The following is a 16477-nucleotide window of genomic DNA, read 5'->3' as shown; positions in this document are numbered from 1 at the left end:
ACTTCATCTTCAACTATCAGAAACTGAAACTTTAACTTCACATATTGACCAAGGTGTTTGTACATCAGTTGGATTGAACTGTAATGTGTGGAAATTCCACATATTTTCATTTCTGTGAAATCGCCAACGCAGACGATAGAGCAGCTATAAACAGAAATGATTACAGTTACAATATGTATACCAGGTCTTGTGAAACTAGGTTTAATTAATCTCAGAAATTTGCATCCCCTGGCTTTCGTTTCCTGAAAAAAGGAGTCAATGACTTTTTGAAAAAAAACCCTGAAAAACTGTCATAGGTCATACCTGTCATGTCATACACAACAATGCGTAAGTTGGTTACCTTTGTGATGATTCACAAATTCTTCATCATGTACCCGGTAGGTATGTGGTGAAGAATTCATGAGTCAAAGCAAAAAGTAGCGCAACAGCTGTCAATTCCATTTTCTGGGTTCAAAGTTAGGAATGCAAATTTGGATTTCTGACTTTCTTTATCATGGTGAAAGATGCGCAACAGGTAATTTTTCAGACACCTGCATAAAGCAGTACAGAGATTCGAAAGCAGTGTTATAATTCCTGGAAAATAAGTGTAAAAACCCCGTCATCGCTGAAGATAGGCGGTATGAAATTGGAAAATACAAGGTTTGCACAATGGTTTGACATTTTTTGCTTTCTTGCCCTTATTAACACTTCATAGATATGTTGAAGGCTTCCTGATAAATCAAAACAAAGTCATGTTTCAATGTAGTACTGTGGTAATCCAGGGTTTGTAATCAATCATTTGTATGATGTAATCCATGGCAATTTGCCAAACTGAAGTAGACTATCTACCAGTACTCCTACATATCACCAATAACATGACTGATACCAGTATGGTTTTACATATTTGCGTCTAACTCACTTCTTCTTTTCTCAGACTACAGTAGGATACAAGTGAACAACATTTTCCAAAATTCTGTTTTGCAAATCATCATCTAATAAATAAAAGGTAACAGGCAAAACACGAATGAAAAAATTATGCGATTTCTGGCCTTGTCTTGTCTAGGCTCTATATTTGCATAGAAAACACAGCATTTCCTTGTAGCTTTCAGCAGAGCAGTTTTACATTTAGAATGCTATTGCTGAGCCAAAATTATGGATTGCAGTCTTTAAAATGGAAAATACTGCAAACTAATGATCATAATAATATAAATTTATTAAATAGTATGTATAATTGTGATATTGCAAGATTTGAAAATAGCATATCTAAAACTCATGAGAAAAAAAAGAGGAACTAGGAAATTACAGCATCGACTAAATATCTAGGGTCTATATTATTTATATTCAGACTTTGAACACTCTTATCATTGAATTATCATCTTATATCACTCCAATGTATTGACAGTGACCATAACAAAGATGTTAATTTTGTATTGCAATTTGCAACTGTTCTCACCCAGGCCACATCACATCAATTATTACAATAATGTAAATTACATGGAAATGTTTTATTTTTTAAAATGAATCAAACATGATAGGGAAATCAGTATGATATTCAATATGATTAGATAAGATTGAACATTTCTATAGAAATGAAATAGATGTTTGGTTTTTATTCAGTTGGCAGTGTTGGCATGTACCGGTATCTATTTCTGTAGACTGACTCACTGTTTGCATGTAACACCATCGGAACGGGTACCGAAGCTTGCGATTTTTTACGCAAATCTGTGTGTATTTCAGGAAATGTACACTGTAATTGACTAGCAATCTAATACGGTACTCTATTTGTTTGACTACGGTTGTAAAACGGTGTCTGTAGAAAGGATGAAATTAGCCTTTCTGAGTGTAAATTGAGCCACTATTGCCCTAAAGTGGCAAAGAACCGTTGTATGAATACAAATTGTATGTTTAGTCTCCTCAGAAGAGAACCCTAGGAATCTAGGATTTTCAACAGCAACATTCCCATGTGAATTCTACAGTGATTTACCGAGAAAATAAAGCAAAGATAGTCATTAAAGGCAAATAAATGCTTGTGCTTGATGCTCAGGGATTGCAAAATTATTCTTCGGTAAATTTAAAGACTTCAATAGTCTTAATATTATGAAAAAATGCTTTATCATTTGCTGAACATAGAGTTTGTATCAATTTAAGTATCAGTATTTGTATTGACAATTATTATCTAAAAATTTTGAATAGCAACAGTAAATTTATTGATCTTGATACTGTTTGTTTTGAAAAACTAAATTTAATGGAATCACAGCTTTGCCTTTGTGTTAAAAATTAAAGACTTTCTCTTCAATATAACTACTTATAGAAATTGTGCGATAATGGACTCTGAGCATGAATTCTCTGGTAGTGTGAGTAAACAAGAATTTTCCTCGATCATAAAGCAACAAACACTGTGGATACTCCTTAATTGACAAAATAAATTGTTTTACAAGTTTAATACAAGAAATACATAGAATAAAAATGACAGGATATTATTATTATGATTCTAGTATCTGATTTGAAGAATGTGAAGTTGTATGGCTTCCTTTCCAGATGTGTGTCTACAGGGAAATAGGTAACATCCAGGCCTACACAACCTTGATTATTCCTATTACACAGACTAGACAGCAAAGACTTCTTTATATTATTTCTGAGTGTTAAGTTGTGGTGCCTTTTTTTTGCAAAGAGTAATGAGAGAAACATCTTTCAATTTGGCCTTGCCACCTTTTAACCTTTTAGTTTTACAAAAATGCACCATATGCAACAACTTTGAACATGTGTGGTACGCCCACCTCTGTTAATGAAGTTTTATTTGTGGAAGCTGCTTGGCAAATATTACCATTCGTGCCCACTGCTCAGCAGAAACACCCACAATGACAAACAAATCAGGGCACAGCCAACATTAAAGTATAGGGAATACACGCAAGACATTCAGCCATAGGGCCAGTTGGTATAAAATATCAAAATTCTATATCTTAGGAACAAGAATAAAATCTGCTGGAGTTATGCCAATATTATAAACATTTGTTAATTTGTGTAGTCTGTGTGGTCTCCGCTCAAACAGTGACTAGTGAGTCGTGAAATGCAAAATGTTGTTATTTATACGCAAGAGATATCAGTGAATTTTCAACAGAGATTTCAAGACTTTTTTCAAAATCATAAAAATTCCATTTTCGCCATTTCTTTTGCAGGTTGGTTGCGTGGCTTTTCAACCAGAAACAAAAATCACAAGGTACCCATCAAAATATTTGTATATTTTCAGCATGTGTTTCTTTCTGTGTCCAGTCCTTGGTATTTTTGATGTGTGAGTGCACTACTACATGTACCTAACATGTAGGCAGCTCTACATATATTTGTCTTTTTGCAAAAATAAAAGAGAAGAAGATTACAGAGAATTAGGAAGGGATTGATTTGATAAAATCTGTTTAATGTGGTGGAAGAGAACTAATGCTTGTTTGATTGGTATTAAGTATGCTTGATTTTCAATAGATACTGTTGTGTTACTAACTGATAGATCAATTTTAGGTTATAGCTTTGGGTATTTAACACAATCCAGCAGGTGATTTTACAGATTATCTCTCAGATCAAAGAGAGATCCTCCAGTTCAATGAACTTGCCACACATCAGTAGTTATACAACAATAGAAGGATCCCTGTTCGGAAAAGCTAATAGGATGTTTTCCAGGTGCTAGGATCGAATGAGTTGCAGTAGAGCAGTATTTCCTGTTGAACACATTGTCACAGCGTTCATGGCAGACTGCCTATACTCTGAAGCAGCCGATGCTCTTAGCCAGTATATCATCCCGGTGATAAATACTTTGATCCGTTTCAAGGGACTCATGGTAGCTCTTCACGCTTGAGTTCTCCGAAAGCTAATAGAGTTATAGGGAGGTGATAGAAAGATTGCAACTGACAGGGACTTCACGTGATTGCAACATATTTCCGATAGTTCAGAAATTTGTGTCATTGTTATGCCTAAACAAGGTAAAGTCCAAAATGGGAGTTATGTTCAAGAGATTTAGCCCAGTTTATCCATGTTGCATCCAATTTATTCTCTCTGTGTCACAAAGTCTCTGACGTTATGAACATATAGTCATTGTCAATGATTTTTCTTTCATTAGTGAAATTTTTTTGGTCAATATTCTCAGTTCATTTCTCTTTATTCATTAACATGTATGAGTAGGAAATCATGCCGCATGCAATTGTTAAATAGCATGAAGACATTTTCTGTTCAACCAATTACAAGAGTCTCTCTCATTCCTGTCTTCTTCAGGGTGTATTTCCATCATCTTATGTACATCTCAAGAAGTGCAAAGTGGACAATAAAGGGTAAGTGAAATGCAGACTACTGAGATGGACAAAGACAGACAGAGACAATGGAATGTCTCTGTTTATCATGATTTCAGGTTCTCAGCAAATATTTTAACAGCATTTGGTTTTTGCCATCAAACAGGTTATATCCAAGTCAGATACCTGTACAGTTATGACGTCACAGGCAGTCTGCATATTAAATCACGGTCCCTCCACAAGACGGTCAAGAAACGCTTTTGTTCAAAGGTGCTAATCACCTACACAGTTGCAACAGTCCGCGTTGCGGTGGACGCAGGAACGAATGACGTCATAGGCAAGTTAGCGTCTTGTTTCAGTGGCGTCTTGTGACTCGGTCCCCCTCCGGTATCCTACGATTTTCAGTCAATCAAGCTACTTTATTTTCATCTTTCTGCACTGTTTCGCATGTATTTGAAGACTGGTGAGAAGATGAGTAAAACAGTTTCTTAAAGATCTAGGTCACTATCGAGAAATCTTGGATGATATTTTATGGCTGAGTTCAGCCATGAGGTGATCTTGACCGACGCCATGCATTTTGGTAACACTGTGAATTTTACTCCCCCGTTTGTTTTTTCACCTTTCATCAGAAAAGTAAGTCATGCACCTCCTAACAAGGCCAAGACTTCGAAAAAATAGGGAATCGTGTTGTGTTGTTATTTTGAAACCTAATTCGACAAGAAAACTAGTCTTTTTTGCCGCGTATATATTTTTAAGAAAAAACAAAATGGCGTCGCTTGGGATCGACGAGTCGTATGCCATACATGGGAAAATCCTAAAATGTCTTCCTTAACTCCTTTTTCATATCGATTTAACATGATAATTCCTCAGTTCCAAACTTTGAGAGTTCGATTTAAAATTTTTAATCGTTTTCAACAAAATTCAATGCACGAAATCAGGGAACTCTTACGATGACCTTGTTTTTGAATGTGCTCCCGTCGACCGTGCGTCGACCCATTGAGAGTTGGCGTTATGGTAATAGTGCAACGTTTTTTCCCCCTTTTTTTCTCCTTTATCGATCGTTCAGAGGTGTCAAGTGCGTCCCTACCGATCGTTCAGTCTTCTCAAAAGTAGGCAATCAGGTTCATGACGGAATCTGTTCTTTCTTAAAGACACAAGTTACTGCCGAACCCAATGTTTTGATTTTGTCGACCTTTCGAATTCTCAGACCGCCAAATTTAGAGAATCTAGAAACCCTACAAGTGTCGCGACATTTTGGTGACATGACCTCCCCAAGCCTGGGTGCCAAACTCTCTGCCATGGATTTTCCTGATTGAGGATCAAGTGAGATACAAATCATGTGGTGTATGGGTTTTCGTATGTTACCCACGAGAGACCGTGGTCAGCCCATCGATGGGTATTTCCTATATACAAACTGATTGTATCGATTGCTACACTGTGGACATTGGAAGACCACGCAAGGCTTGGGTTTCGCAGCAGTACGTGTCGACGCAGGATTTTTATCTTCCAAAATGAAGTCCCAATCAACATGGGAGTCGTCAAAATTGACGAAATCGTCTCCGAACTTGTACATAGTTCACGCTGCGTGACTCAACGGCAGGCAGATGTAAACAAACTTTGGCCTTTAGACGCATGCGCAGACAATAATCAGAATGCATTCTGGGAGAATTAAGTTTCTGCTTACGATAATTTTATGCACGTAACTGTTAACACCTCCCGCCGCACGCGTGATAATCCGGGATTATCCCCATCAGTTAAATCAACAGAAAGCCCAATCGAAACCCGGACTATAACAAAAGAAACTGGTGGCGTTTCTTGACCGTTTTGTGGCGAGACCGTGATTAAATGGAGCATCAATCTCTTTCCAGTTGAAAATCAAAAAGAGTATCATCTCAATATTATCATCACTGCACTGTGCAAAATCTTTGCTGTTTTGGTGCAGTGTGAAGACACACTTGTACCGGGTTCTCTTCGGTCAAAATAAATTTGCAATGGAAAAACCACCATAGATATTAAGTTAAAAATTTGTCCAAGACCTAGGCCTTGATTTGATGAAATGTTCAGTAATGCTGTTCGTCAAATGCTGTAGATAATGTTCCCTTCTTATGTACACATTTTGCACCATAAAAAGGGGACGGTGGGGAAATAATTGACTTCGAAAGAGAGGGGAATTCGCACAACTGACAATACCCAGATCAAATTCTGTAATTAACTATTCAGGTTAGCATTTCCCAAGTTAAATGGGGTCTGAAAGATGTTATCACAGGCATTTTTAGGTCAATGCTTAGACATCAGCCATTTAACAAAAATATTAGTCCCAGTATGAAACATGTAAATTTCAATCCTAGAAAATGAACTCATATTTTATCTTTTAAATTTTGTACAATGCTTTGATTTGCAAGATTGAAATTGCAGAAAGTCACTTTGAAAGGCGTAGGAACTACTTTGACACAAATACCACAGTGACAAGTTGTGATAACTGAAATTAGACCAAACGACAACTGGCTGCAGTTATCTATTGTGCTTTATGATCCGTGACCCCACTCACTACTGTACATGACAGTGAGATTGGTCACAGAGTGAAACAGCTTGACCTCAGACCAAGTTATTGTGATAGTAGTATCACTTCAGGCCACTACTCAAGGGAGCCATACCAATACATCACTCTAAAACTGGGTCGGAATGTCGCAGGCCTTTGTTTATTGTCCAATAATCTTGACCAAATAATGTCAGTGTTGACAATGAGTGTGAGTGCAAGTGACACGCCAGCTGTGATTTCTACTGAGATATTACTCCAGTTAGGTTATTCTGACCTAAAGTGTGTCTAATAATAGCTGTACCTGAACTGTAAGCCAGAAATCTATGAAAGTTTCCTGTTTTATCCCTATTTTGATGAAAGTCCCTGTCATAACTCTTGACTGCGAGAAAGATCATGAGTCCTGTTATGAGTCCTGAAAAATTTTATTGCATGCAGATGTCCCACATTTCTACCTGATAACATCCAAAGAAGTGGTTTATATAATCATAAATGTATATCGACTGAAGTATCAAATTTGATACAAATGCATGAGACCTTCACACTAAATAATGTGGACAGCATGTTAGTTCTTTTAAGAAAATAAATATCACTATGAAAATGTAAGATAGATCACAGGGGAGGGGTTGGACAGATTTAGAAAAAAGTTAATCAGCTTTTGATATTTGGCTTACTAATGGATTTATTTTTTTGAAAATATCTGTCAACAGACAGTATGAGACTGTGACTCCGGTGGAAGATAACATTGCCTTAGAGATAACGTCAGTACTCAGAGAATGGGGAGCAATTTGGAAAAAGTTTTACCTGGTAAGTATGACCTCTGGGGTCAGGGGTAGGATATTATCTGGTCGATGTGGTGATCATATCAAGTCAACTTTAATAGTTCCTCTTTCAAACTGTGTGCTGACCATGTTGAATATGCAAATATTCATTAATAGTACAGTGTATGTCATGAAAGTTACCTGAAATCATTAAAAATTATCACCAAGTTATCAATAACATCATAAACTTCCCAGTCCTAGTCCTATTTTGCAAATTACAGTACACAGTTTGAAGTAGAAATAAAAAAAAGTAGAATAATTGGTTCCTCTGCATTAAATGTATCAGTTGTTTCTAGTTTTGCTTTAATTTTAAAACCTTTAAATAGCTTTGTAAAATGTGTTCCTATATTCAGTTTCATAAATCAAAAACTGATAAAAATTGCAGCCAAACTTCTAGACTCCAGCATTACAATTATTTCTTTGAAATAGACGTGTTGTTTAAATGGCGTGTTGTTTGAATGGATGCATTCATTGGATATACACATGTTATCTTTTGGTAAAAAGATGTCTTCTCCTAGATCCTATAATCTCATGTCTAGCACATTCAAATTCAAATATATATCCTCTAAGGTAATATTGTACATTTTAGTCAGAGTATTTAGGATTCAGAAGTAAAGTCTGCTTTTTTTCTCTACTGATATTTGTATGGTCTTACCTCTCACCATGAGAGCTTTCTGAGAATTTCATCATGGGGAATTTTAGAGTTAATATCTGCAAAGGTGCTGGTCCAGCCAATTTTTTACAACTATTTAAAATGTTTTGCTTTTACGAGTGAAAATTTAGAAAAGTTTGGTAGGGTCACTTTGGGCAAATATGCTTGTGAATGCATACATTAAAATATAGAAATGCAGTCAGCAGATGAGTTGTAAGATGATCTACAAGATAATTCCAATGAAATAGATGGAGTGTTGATGTACCAATATGAAATATGAAACGTGTTATTGTGTCCACATATTGAACAGCACAGTTCATCTACAATTAACACACTATGGCATTTTCATCCATTCTCAGGGAAAAGATGACAGGTTTGAACGTCACTACATCACAATACGAAAAGTCATGTTGGAACTGATAGACATCCGGCGACAGATAATGTCAGGGGATCGGACACAGGAACAGCTGACAGAGTTGAAGAGAATTGCTGCGGGGAAGATTGACTGGGGTAACAGTCAAATGGGATTGGATCTTGTCCCCAGGATGGAGTGTGAAATCGCTGATGTTGATAAGACCAGCGTTGTGGAGCTTTTCAAACTTGTAAGAGCTTAGGAAGTATTCACCGTTTGTATTTCAGAAAACTGAAAACTGCTTCAGTGATTCTTTGCGGAAAGATATTAAATATGATAATCAGCGTATTCTTAGCTTTCCTTTGTTGTGTCTCAAATTTCAGGAATACGCATCATGAGTCATGGGTCACCATTTGTCAAAACATTGTTACTTTTGAGAAGTGATCTGTCAGGCTTTTTTTTTTTTCTTTCCTGCAAAATTTAAATAAGCTCACTAGTGTTTTTGTGTGTTTTGTGATTGTAAATACCCAGTGCAGTCTTTGTATATTCACTAAGCTAAACACCAAGCAACTTAGAAATCCCTTTGTCTTCACAGTGCACAATGTCTAAAGTTCAAAGTTCAAACTGAGCTTGTTAAGGAAATATACATGAAGCTGCAGATGAAATTGAAAACATTAGAATAAAGCATTTATCACTTAAATTCATTAGTTCATTATTATTTTTTTTAAATTTCTACAGCACTTTCAGAGTAGGGAGGATACTCGGTCTGTAAGTATCGCCATTCTTTGTAAAGTCTATCTTGTAAATGAAATTCATTAAAGTTTATATCTGGTATGATTTATGCCTCTATCACTCATGCAAAACATTCAAATATCAGATTCTGAATTCGACTTTTATCTACCTTATTTGATCTATGATATGTGTTATGATATTGTCATTGCCTTTTAAGTAGAAATGTTTTTGTACAAATTATTGATCACAGCTTGTGTCACTCTGTAATATTTTTTTCCAACTAGACACGAGGCATTCTTCGGAAGAATAAAAAACGTGAGAGTGTTCCCATTCACCACTTGCACTGCATGGTGGAAAAATTTGAATCAAACGTTGGAGAGGATGTGGAAATATTCCTGTCTCTGTATGATGCAAAAGAGGGCATATTTATCAGGTGGGACTCTGGTTTTTCTATTGGGTAGAAATATTCAGCAGCGATTTTTGACCCCAATGTTCACTTGATATTTACATGTAACAGGAACTCAAATGAATATTCGTGAATCACAGTTTCACCATGAACAACTCTAGTCACATCATATTGCAGAACACCATGTACTGTATTTTGGCGTGATTTGAATTTGTAAATTTCCTTGAGTAGATATGTGGATTGGTCATCCAATACGTGTGTACCAGAAAGTAATTTTTGTAATAAAATCAGTTGATTTTAAATACAGCACTGTGTTCCAAACATTTTAATAACTGAGAAAGAAAAATAGTAAAAAGATATTTTCTGATTAACAACAAAAGTGTAGCACATGAATGAAAATAACATAAATTTTACAAACATATCATCTTTATATCACACAGTGAAAGATTCATGACAAGAAAGAGCAAGACAGAAACCAAACCATCCAGCCATTCTGCACTCTATACCGTAAGTATCTGTTCAACTGAAGTCCTTATTTGAACTTGTCTAAGTTAAGATCTCATACTGAAATATACATCATTTTCAAATATCCCCAGAAAATGGGAGATGGAATTATCACAGTATTATACTCATACACATGTAAATGTGGTATGTCAGTTGGTTCTCATGCTGCAAATATTGTGCCATAAAACCACCCACAAACGACATGCAGAAGTTGTCCAGTAAGTTCACTCTGCTTGGAACAGAAACAAATTACTCTTGAGAACCTCAAATTTTGGACTTGACATGCTCAAAGTACTTGCGCGTATATATTTGAACACGAGTATGGCAATGGATATTGTATCGACATGCATTGCACCACCTGACTCCAGTACATTTGCAGTGTTCTCAATGGTGTACCGGTAGGTTCCCATTTTTACTGGAAAATGACAGTGGTAGATTTATACGTGGTATCGTTCAACTGGCACTGTATGTGTGTACACAGTGTGATGCTGAGAGATAATAATGCATTAGGAAATACCCTTTTTACTATAGTCACAAAACTGTCAACATAAATGAAATCAGTAATTCTTGTCTGTTTTATGTCATCATTTTCAGGATCTAGGTCAAGCTGACCTTGCCAGAGATTTATATGTTGTTGTACATGTGGTCAGAGTGGGAAGGATGTTATTCAAGGAAAATGAAAAGAAGAAGTCAGATCAAGTCTACAGACGACCCTATGGATGTGGAGGTACTTGATTGCCATAGTCCTCAACATTCAGAATTTTCTGAAACTGAGTTGAATACCTCTTGAAAAATTACATCACCCATTTTTAGCTCCCATAGCCATATGTATATATGGCAATGGAAGCTATTCTTATAGGCCAGGGAAATGTCTGTATGTATGTATGTCTGTATGTCTGTGTGTCTGTATGTCTGTATGTCTGTATGTCTGTATGTCTGTCCGTCAACATCAAAAACTCCAAAACCGCTGTACATTTCATCTTGATATTTGGTGTGTATATGGATTATGGGCTGTAGATGAGATTTTGTTCAAATGAAGTTGTCATTGCCAAAAATATGCAAATTAAGTGAAAAAATGTAAAAACAGTCAAAATTGAAAAAACTCAATAACCACTGAGCAGATTACATGAAAAATTAGCATGTAAGTACTTTGGGCTGACATGAAATGATTGTGCACATCTTGGGTCAGTATCTTGGACTTGCTATTTTTCATGAATTTTTTTGTAATTTTCTCCCATTTTTGGTCAAAAAATCTCCTGCTCTGAAACCACAAGTCCGATTGATTTGAAACTTGGTATGGAAGTGCATAGGAGTGCCTTTCCCAAATTTGGGCAAATCGTGGTGAAATTTGCATATTTTTAGTTTACACGTCCATAGACTCCCATGTATAAGGCAGATCTCCATAGACTCCCATGTATAAGGCCACGAAAAATAAAAATTTAGTTTCTCATCGTATTCATATTGCAAAAAGGATGCAGTGACACAATGTTTAGTCCCCTAGGATGAAGTCCAGTGAGCTTATATATTGGGTCATTTGGGTCAGTGCCGTCTGTTCGTCCATCTGTGAGTCCATCCGTTCACGCAGATATCTCGGATATTTTGACAAAATGTCATGTGACCTTGATGACCTTTGACCTCAAATATACATATTTGTCCATAACTCAGTAACCACAAGTGCTACCATACTTCATATATAGTATGATGGGACAGCTTATGACGCCACATATTGTACCTCATTAATTATGCACATATCTAATTTTGAGCGAGCCAATAGAGCTAGAGGTCTGATTTTTGGTATATAGGGATAACTTAGCAAAACAATTTTTTTAGAAAAAAAGGCATGTGACCTCGGTGACCTTTGACCTCAAATATACATATTTGTCCAAAACTCAGTAACCACAAGTGCTACACCCTTCATGTATGGTATGATGGGACACCTTATGACGCCACATATTGTACCTCATTAATTATGTGCATATCTAATTTTGAACGAACCAATAGAGCTAGAGGTCTGATTTTTGGTATATAGGGATAACTTAGCAAAACAATTTTTTTGACAAAATGTCACGTGACCTCGGTGACCTTTGACCTCAAATATACATATTTGTCCAAAACTCAGTAACCACAAGTGCTACAGCCTTCATGTACGGTATGATGGGACACCTTATGACGCCACATATTGTACCTCATTAATTATGTGCATATCTAATTCTGAGCGAGCCAATAGAGGTAGAGGTCTGATTTTTGGTATATAGGGATAACTTAGCAATACAATTTTTTGACAAAATGTCACGTGACCTCGGTGACCTTTGACCTCAAATATACATATTTGTCCAAAACTCAGTAACCACAAGTGCTACAGCCTTCATGTATGGTATGATGGGACAGCTTATGACGCCACATATTGTACCTCATTAATTATGCACATATCTAATTTTGAGCGAGCCAATAGAGCTAGAGGTCTGATTTTTGGTATATAGGGATAACTTAGCAAAACAATTTTTTTGACAAAATGTCACGTGGCCTCGGTGACCTTTGACCTCAAATATACGTATTTGTCCATAACTCAGTAACCACAAGTGCTACACCCTTCATGTATGGTATGATGGGACAGCTTATGACGCCACATATTGTACCTCATTAATTATGCACATATCTAATTCTGAGCGAGCCAATAGAGGTAGAGGTCTGATTTTTGGTATATAGGGATAACTTAGCAAAACAATTTTTTTGACAAAATGTCTCGTGACCTCGGTGACCTTTGACCTCAAATATACATATTTTTCCATAACTCGGTAACCACAAGTGCTACACCCTTCATGTTTGGTATGTTTGGACACCTTATGACGCCACATACTGTACCTCAATAATTATGCGCATATCTCATTCTGAGCGAGCCGATAGAGCTGGATGTCTGATTTTTGGTATATAGGGATAACTATAGGAGAGAAATTTTTTGACCAAATGTCATGTGACCTCGATGACCTTTTACCTAAAATATATGTTTATGTCAATAAATAAGTAACCACAAGTGCTATGTCCTTTGTATTTAGTAGGATGGGAGACCTTATGACAACACACGCTTTACCTCATTAATTATGTACACATCTAATTCTGGGCAAGCGAATAGAGCTAGAGATCTGATTTTTTGGCATATAGGGATTAATTAGCAATATAATTTTTTTTTTCAAAATGTCATGTGACCTCGATGACCTTTGACCTTGATTATACATATATATGCATATTTCAGTAACCACAAGTTCTATACCCTCCAATTTTGATAGGATATTAGACCTTAAGATGTTACATCTTGTATCTCATTTATAATGCGCATATGTATTTCTTGGCTGGCCAATACTGCTAGAGGTCTGATCTTTTTTCCCGATTTAGAACCATAACTTAGACATGCCTCATGTGTTTCAAATTGGGAACAACGACATAGACCTATGTGCCCATAGATCTCAACATATACACTCCAGTGATGCTTCTTAATGACCACATTTTCCTGCCCCATCAAGACTAATACTCCTATTACAATTGGGGACTATGTCATTGTAAATGACTTGTTGAGTTAATGGTTGTATCACAGTATTCGATATATCTAATTCTGTATTTTTTCCATTTTATATTCTGAATAATTACATTAAACATATTTCACTGTCTCCAGTACATTTCATTTAAGTATTTTCACTTCATGCACTTTATCCCTTTCACACATGTTCAAATATCTGACCAGAGAACAAACACTAAATAGTCCAGGATGGGAGCTACAGTGTCATTGACGCTATTTTTTGTAAATTTTGAACATGTTAGATGAATCCTGACATAGAATATTTGACCATGTAAAGATGTGTGGATAACAAGAAATCAGTAAAACACAGTGTTTTTAGTAAAGTTTGCTATTCCTAAGTGACTCTCAGTCCCAAAGTTTAACTCTTGCGTGCTTTTAAAGTCAAAAAAGAACACCATTGAAAAGGAGTGAGCATACAAAATTGCAATTCTGTGTACTTTGTATCTCATGGACTCTGTAGTATTATGTCAAAAAGCATGATAACATTTTGCAAAGTCAAATTTTAACGGATAACATTAAAATAGATGTTTGTTTACAAGATGTCCTAAAGAGAAAATGCCCCTTCAAATCGCTTTGTCACCTTTTGATTATAATCTCATTATTTATTTTATCACTATGACATATTTACTTTTGTTGAACATGAACAAGTGCGTATGTTCGTTTGAAGTGTGCATGTTAAGAATATTTGTTCTGCTGCTGGGTACATTTCATCTGACCGTTGCCATCTTGTTGTCTTTTCACAGTTGCCAGCATCAATGATATCCTGTCAGCTAACATTGAGCAAACAGATGATATTGGGCAGTATGTCAAAATCTTCAAGTGAGTCTACTTCGTAGTTTTCTAAAATGAAATGCAGATTTTACATCGGGAGATGCGGCACACTGGTTTTCTGAAAGCCTTGTCAAGTAGTTCATTCGTAGTTAGTACACAATTACTTTTCCTCTTTAGAGTGATAAGTGTGTCTCTCAACCGTTCTGGAAATTTGATATCTTCAGATTATGTGTAGGTCACCCTTGTGAGTGTAACATAGCACAGCTTGTATAGTAAGATTTTGAAAAACCACTACATGACTCACTTTTGTGGCAAAAGAACAGTCTTCATTTTGTTTTGGTATTTGTTTTATTGGTATTTTTTATCTATGCTTCCATTAATTTGACGTAATCCCAAATTTATTTCCCAATTTTCACAGCTGTGTAAGTTCGGAACACGACTTTCCATCGCTTCATGAAAACATCATCAAAAAGCAAACCAGCAAACTGAATGTTTCAAACTCACAGATCCATGGTAAGTTTAGACACTGGGATCCATGGTAAGTTTAGACATTGGGATCCTGACAGTGATTTCAACATTTGATGTAAGCCATAAATTCTTGACACAGTTATGTTAAATAGCTGGATAATGTAAAAACTGTCAATATTGAAAAGTCAACATTGTTTAGTAAGAATTCTTCTTCAACTTATGCGAACTTCATCCTGTACTGAAACTTTGCCATCTGAGTAAGGGTATATTGTGTCAACAGATATTGCTGAGGCACATTCCTGACGTAGCGTGATACATATAGGAATTGTTTCTGTTCTGTTCCAGTGGATTGGACAGAAAACATTGTCTTGCATTGTTTAAAATATAGAAGTTGTTAAACAGGAACTTCCCCCATAAAAGCTGGATTATCGTAAATCTATGCAAATGTTAAAAAGCCATGCTACTGATTGGACGTGCAGTGTTTGGTCCCAGAATCTCATAATTTTCCTATGTTTCAGGTGTTCATTGTCATTGAATCTTGCATATGATGTCTGTGAATATGTAGCGACTAAACGTGAGTCGAAAATATACTGAAGAAATGTTCCGTTTATTGTCAGAGAACGCATGTATGTTTCAAAATGTGTTCCCAGTACGACCATTTGACCCCTCTTTGCATATATCACATAAGTGCCCATCATGATTATTCAAATTTATCATACGGGCAAAGCGATCCTATGAGAATCCAAAAACTCCCGCCCTGTGTATGAAAATAGCTGCGTCATCAGTAATTCCCCTATTGTACACCCACAGTCCTGTAACGTCCCATTTAAAGACACGAGTACATTGGTCATACAATCCATCAAAAGTAACCCTTTTCAAAGAAAATTTGTTTTGGATATGTATATAGACACGTACAAAAAGATGAAGTGTTTATGAGATTTGTAGACCATGGTGCATACAACGTTGCACTCAATTGAATGAAATTACACATGGCTTTTTTGATCATCTGATTAAAAGTTACAACTGAGTTTTCTCAGAGTGCTAGACAGCCAGAGTTAAATAATCTAAGAAGACTTAATGGAATATCTAAATACCTCATCATTGGATCTTGAGATTCAAGTGAATGTTACTCTATATTCATCCACAGGCATTCCTCTGAGTGTGAAAATGTTACATGGAGATATGAATCAACTCAGGAAAGAAAATCCGTTGCTGTTTTCAAGGGGAATCAACATAGTGAGGAAACTGGGCTTTGCTGATGTCATCATGCCAGGTATATGTTTCACTTCCATTTTCATATCTTTGCAAATATTCAATATTCACGTTTACTTTAATGTATTCACACCTCTTTTACTGTGTTTGCATCACAGAATTCTCTTTGAACGAAGCATGCATTATGCAAAAAATATTGCTT

The 16477-nt window shown here is 36.1% G+C and overlaps 1 protein-coding gene across 4 annotated transcripts in view; it reads left to right on the top strand.

Moving 5' to 3' along the window:
- The window catches only part of LOC139134897 (dedicator of cytokinesis protein 3-like), a 69335-nt gene that overhangs the window by 19797 nt on the left and 33061 nt on the right, over positions 1 to 16477 (top strand). For all 4 annotated transcript variants that reach the window (XM_070701985.1, XM_070701983.1, XM_070701984.1 and 1 more), the window contains exons 3-13: positions 3156 to 3196; positions 4237 to 4292; positions 7497 to 7593; positions 8619 to 8861; positions 9350 to 9379; positions 9628 to 9776; positions 10190 to 10256; positions 10848 to 10980; positions 14568 to 14643; positions 15014 to 15108; positions 16211 to 16336. In XM_070701985.1, the coding sequence (XP_070558086.1) occupies positions 3156 to 3196; positions 4237 to 4292; positions 7497 to 7593; positions 8619 to 8861; positions 9350 to 9379; positions 9628 to 9776; positions 10190 to 10256; positions 10848 to 10980; positions 14568 to 14643; positions 15014 to 15108; positions 16211 to 16336 (1113 nt within the window). The remainder of the gene's footprint in view (positions 1 to 3155; positions 3197 to 4236; positions 4293 to 7496; positions 7594 to 8618; positions 8862 to 9349; positions 9380 to 9627; positions 9777 to 10189; positions 10257 to 10847; positions 10981 to 14567; positions 14644 to 15013; positions 15109 to 16210; positions 16337 to 16477) is intronic.

Source organism: Ptychodera flava, chromosome 6 (assembly GCF_041260155.1).
Source record: "Ptychodera flava strain L36383 chromosome 6, AS_Pfla_20210202, whole genome shotgun sequence".
Lineage (NCBI taxonomy): Eukaryota > Metazoa > Hemichordata > Enteropneusta > Ptychoderidae > Ptychodera > Ptychodera flava.
The sequence above is the reverse complement of the archived record's forward strand: the minus strand, read 5'-3'. Positions and strand labels throughout refer to the sequence as shown.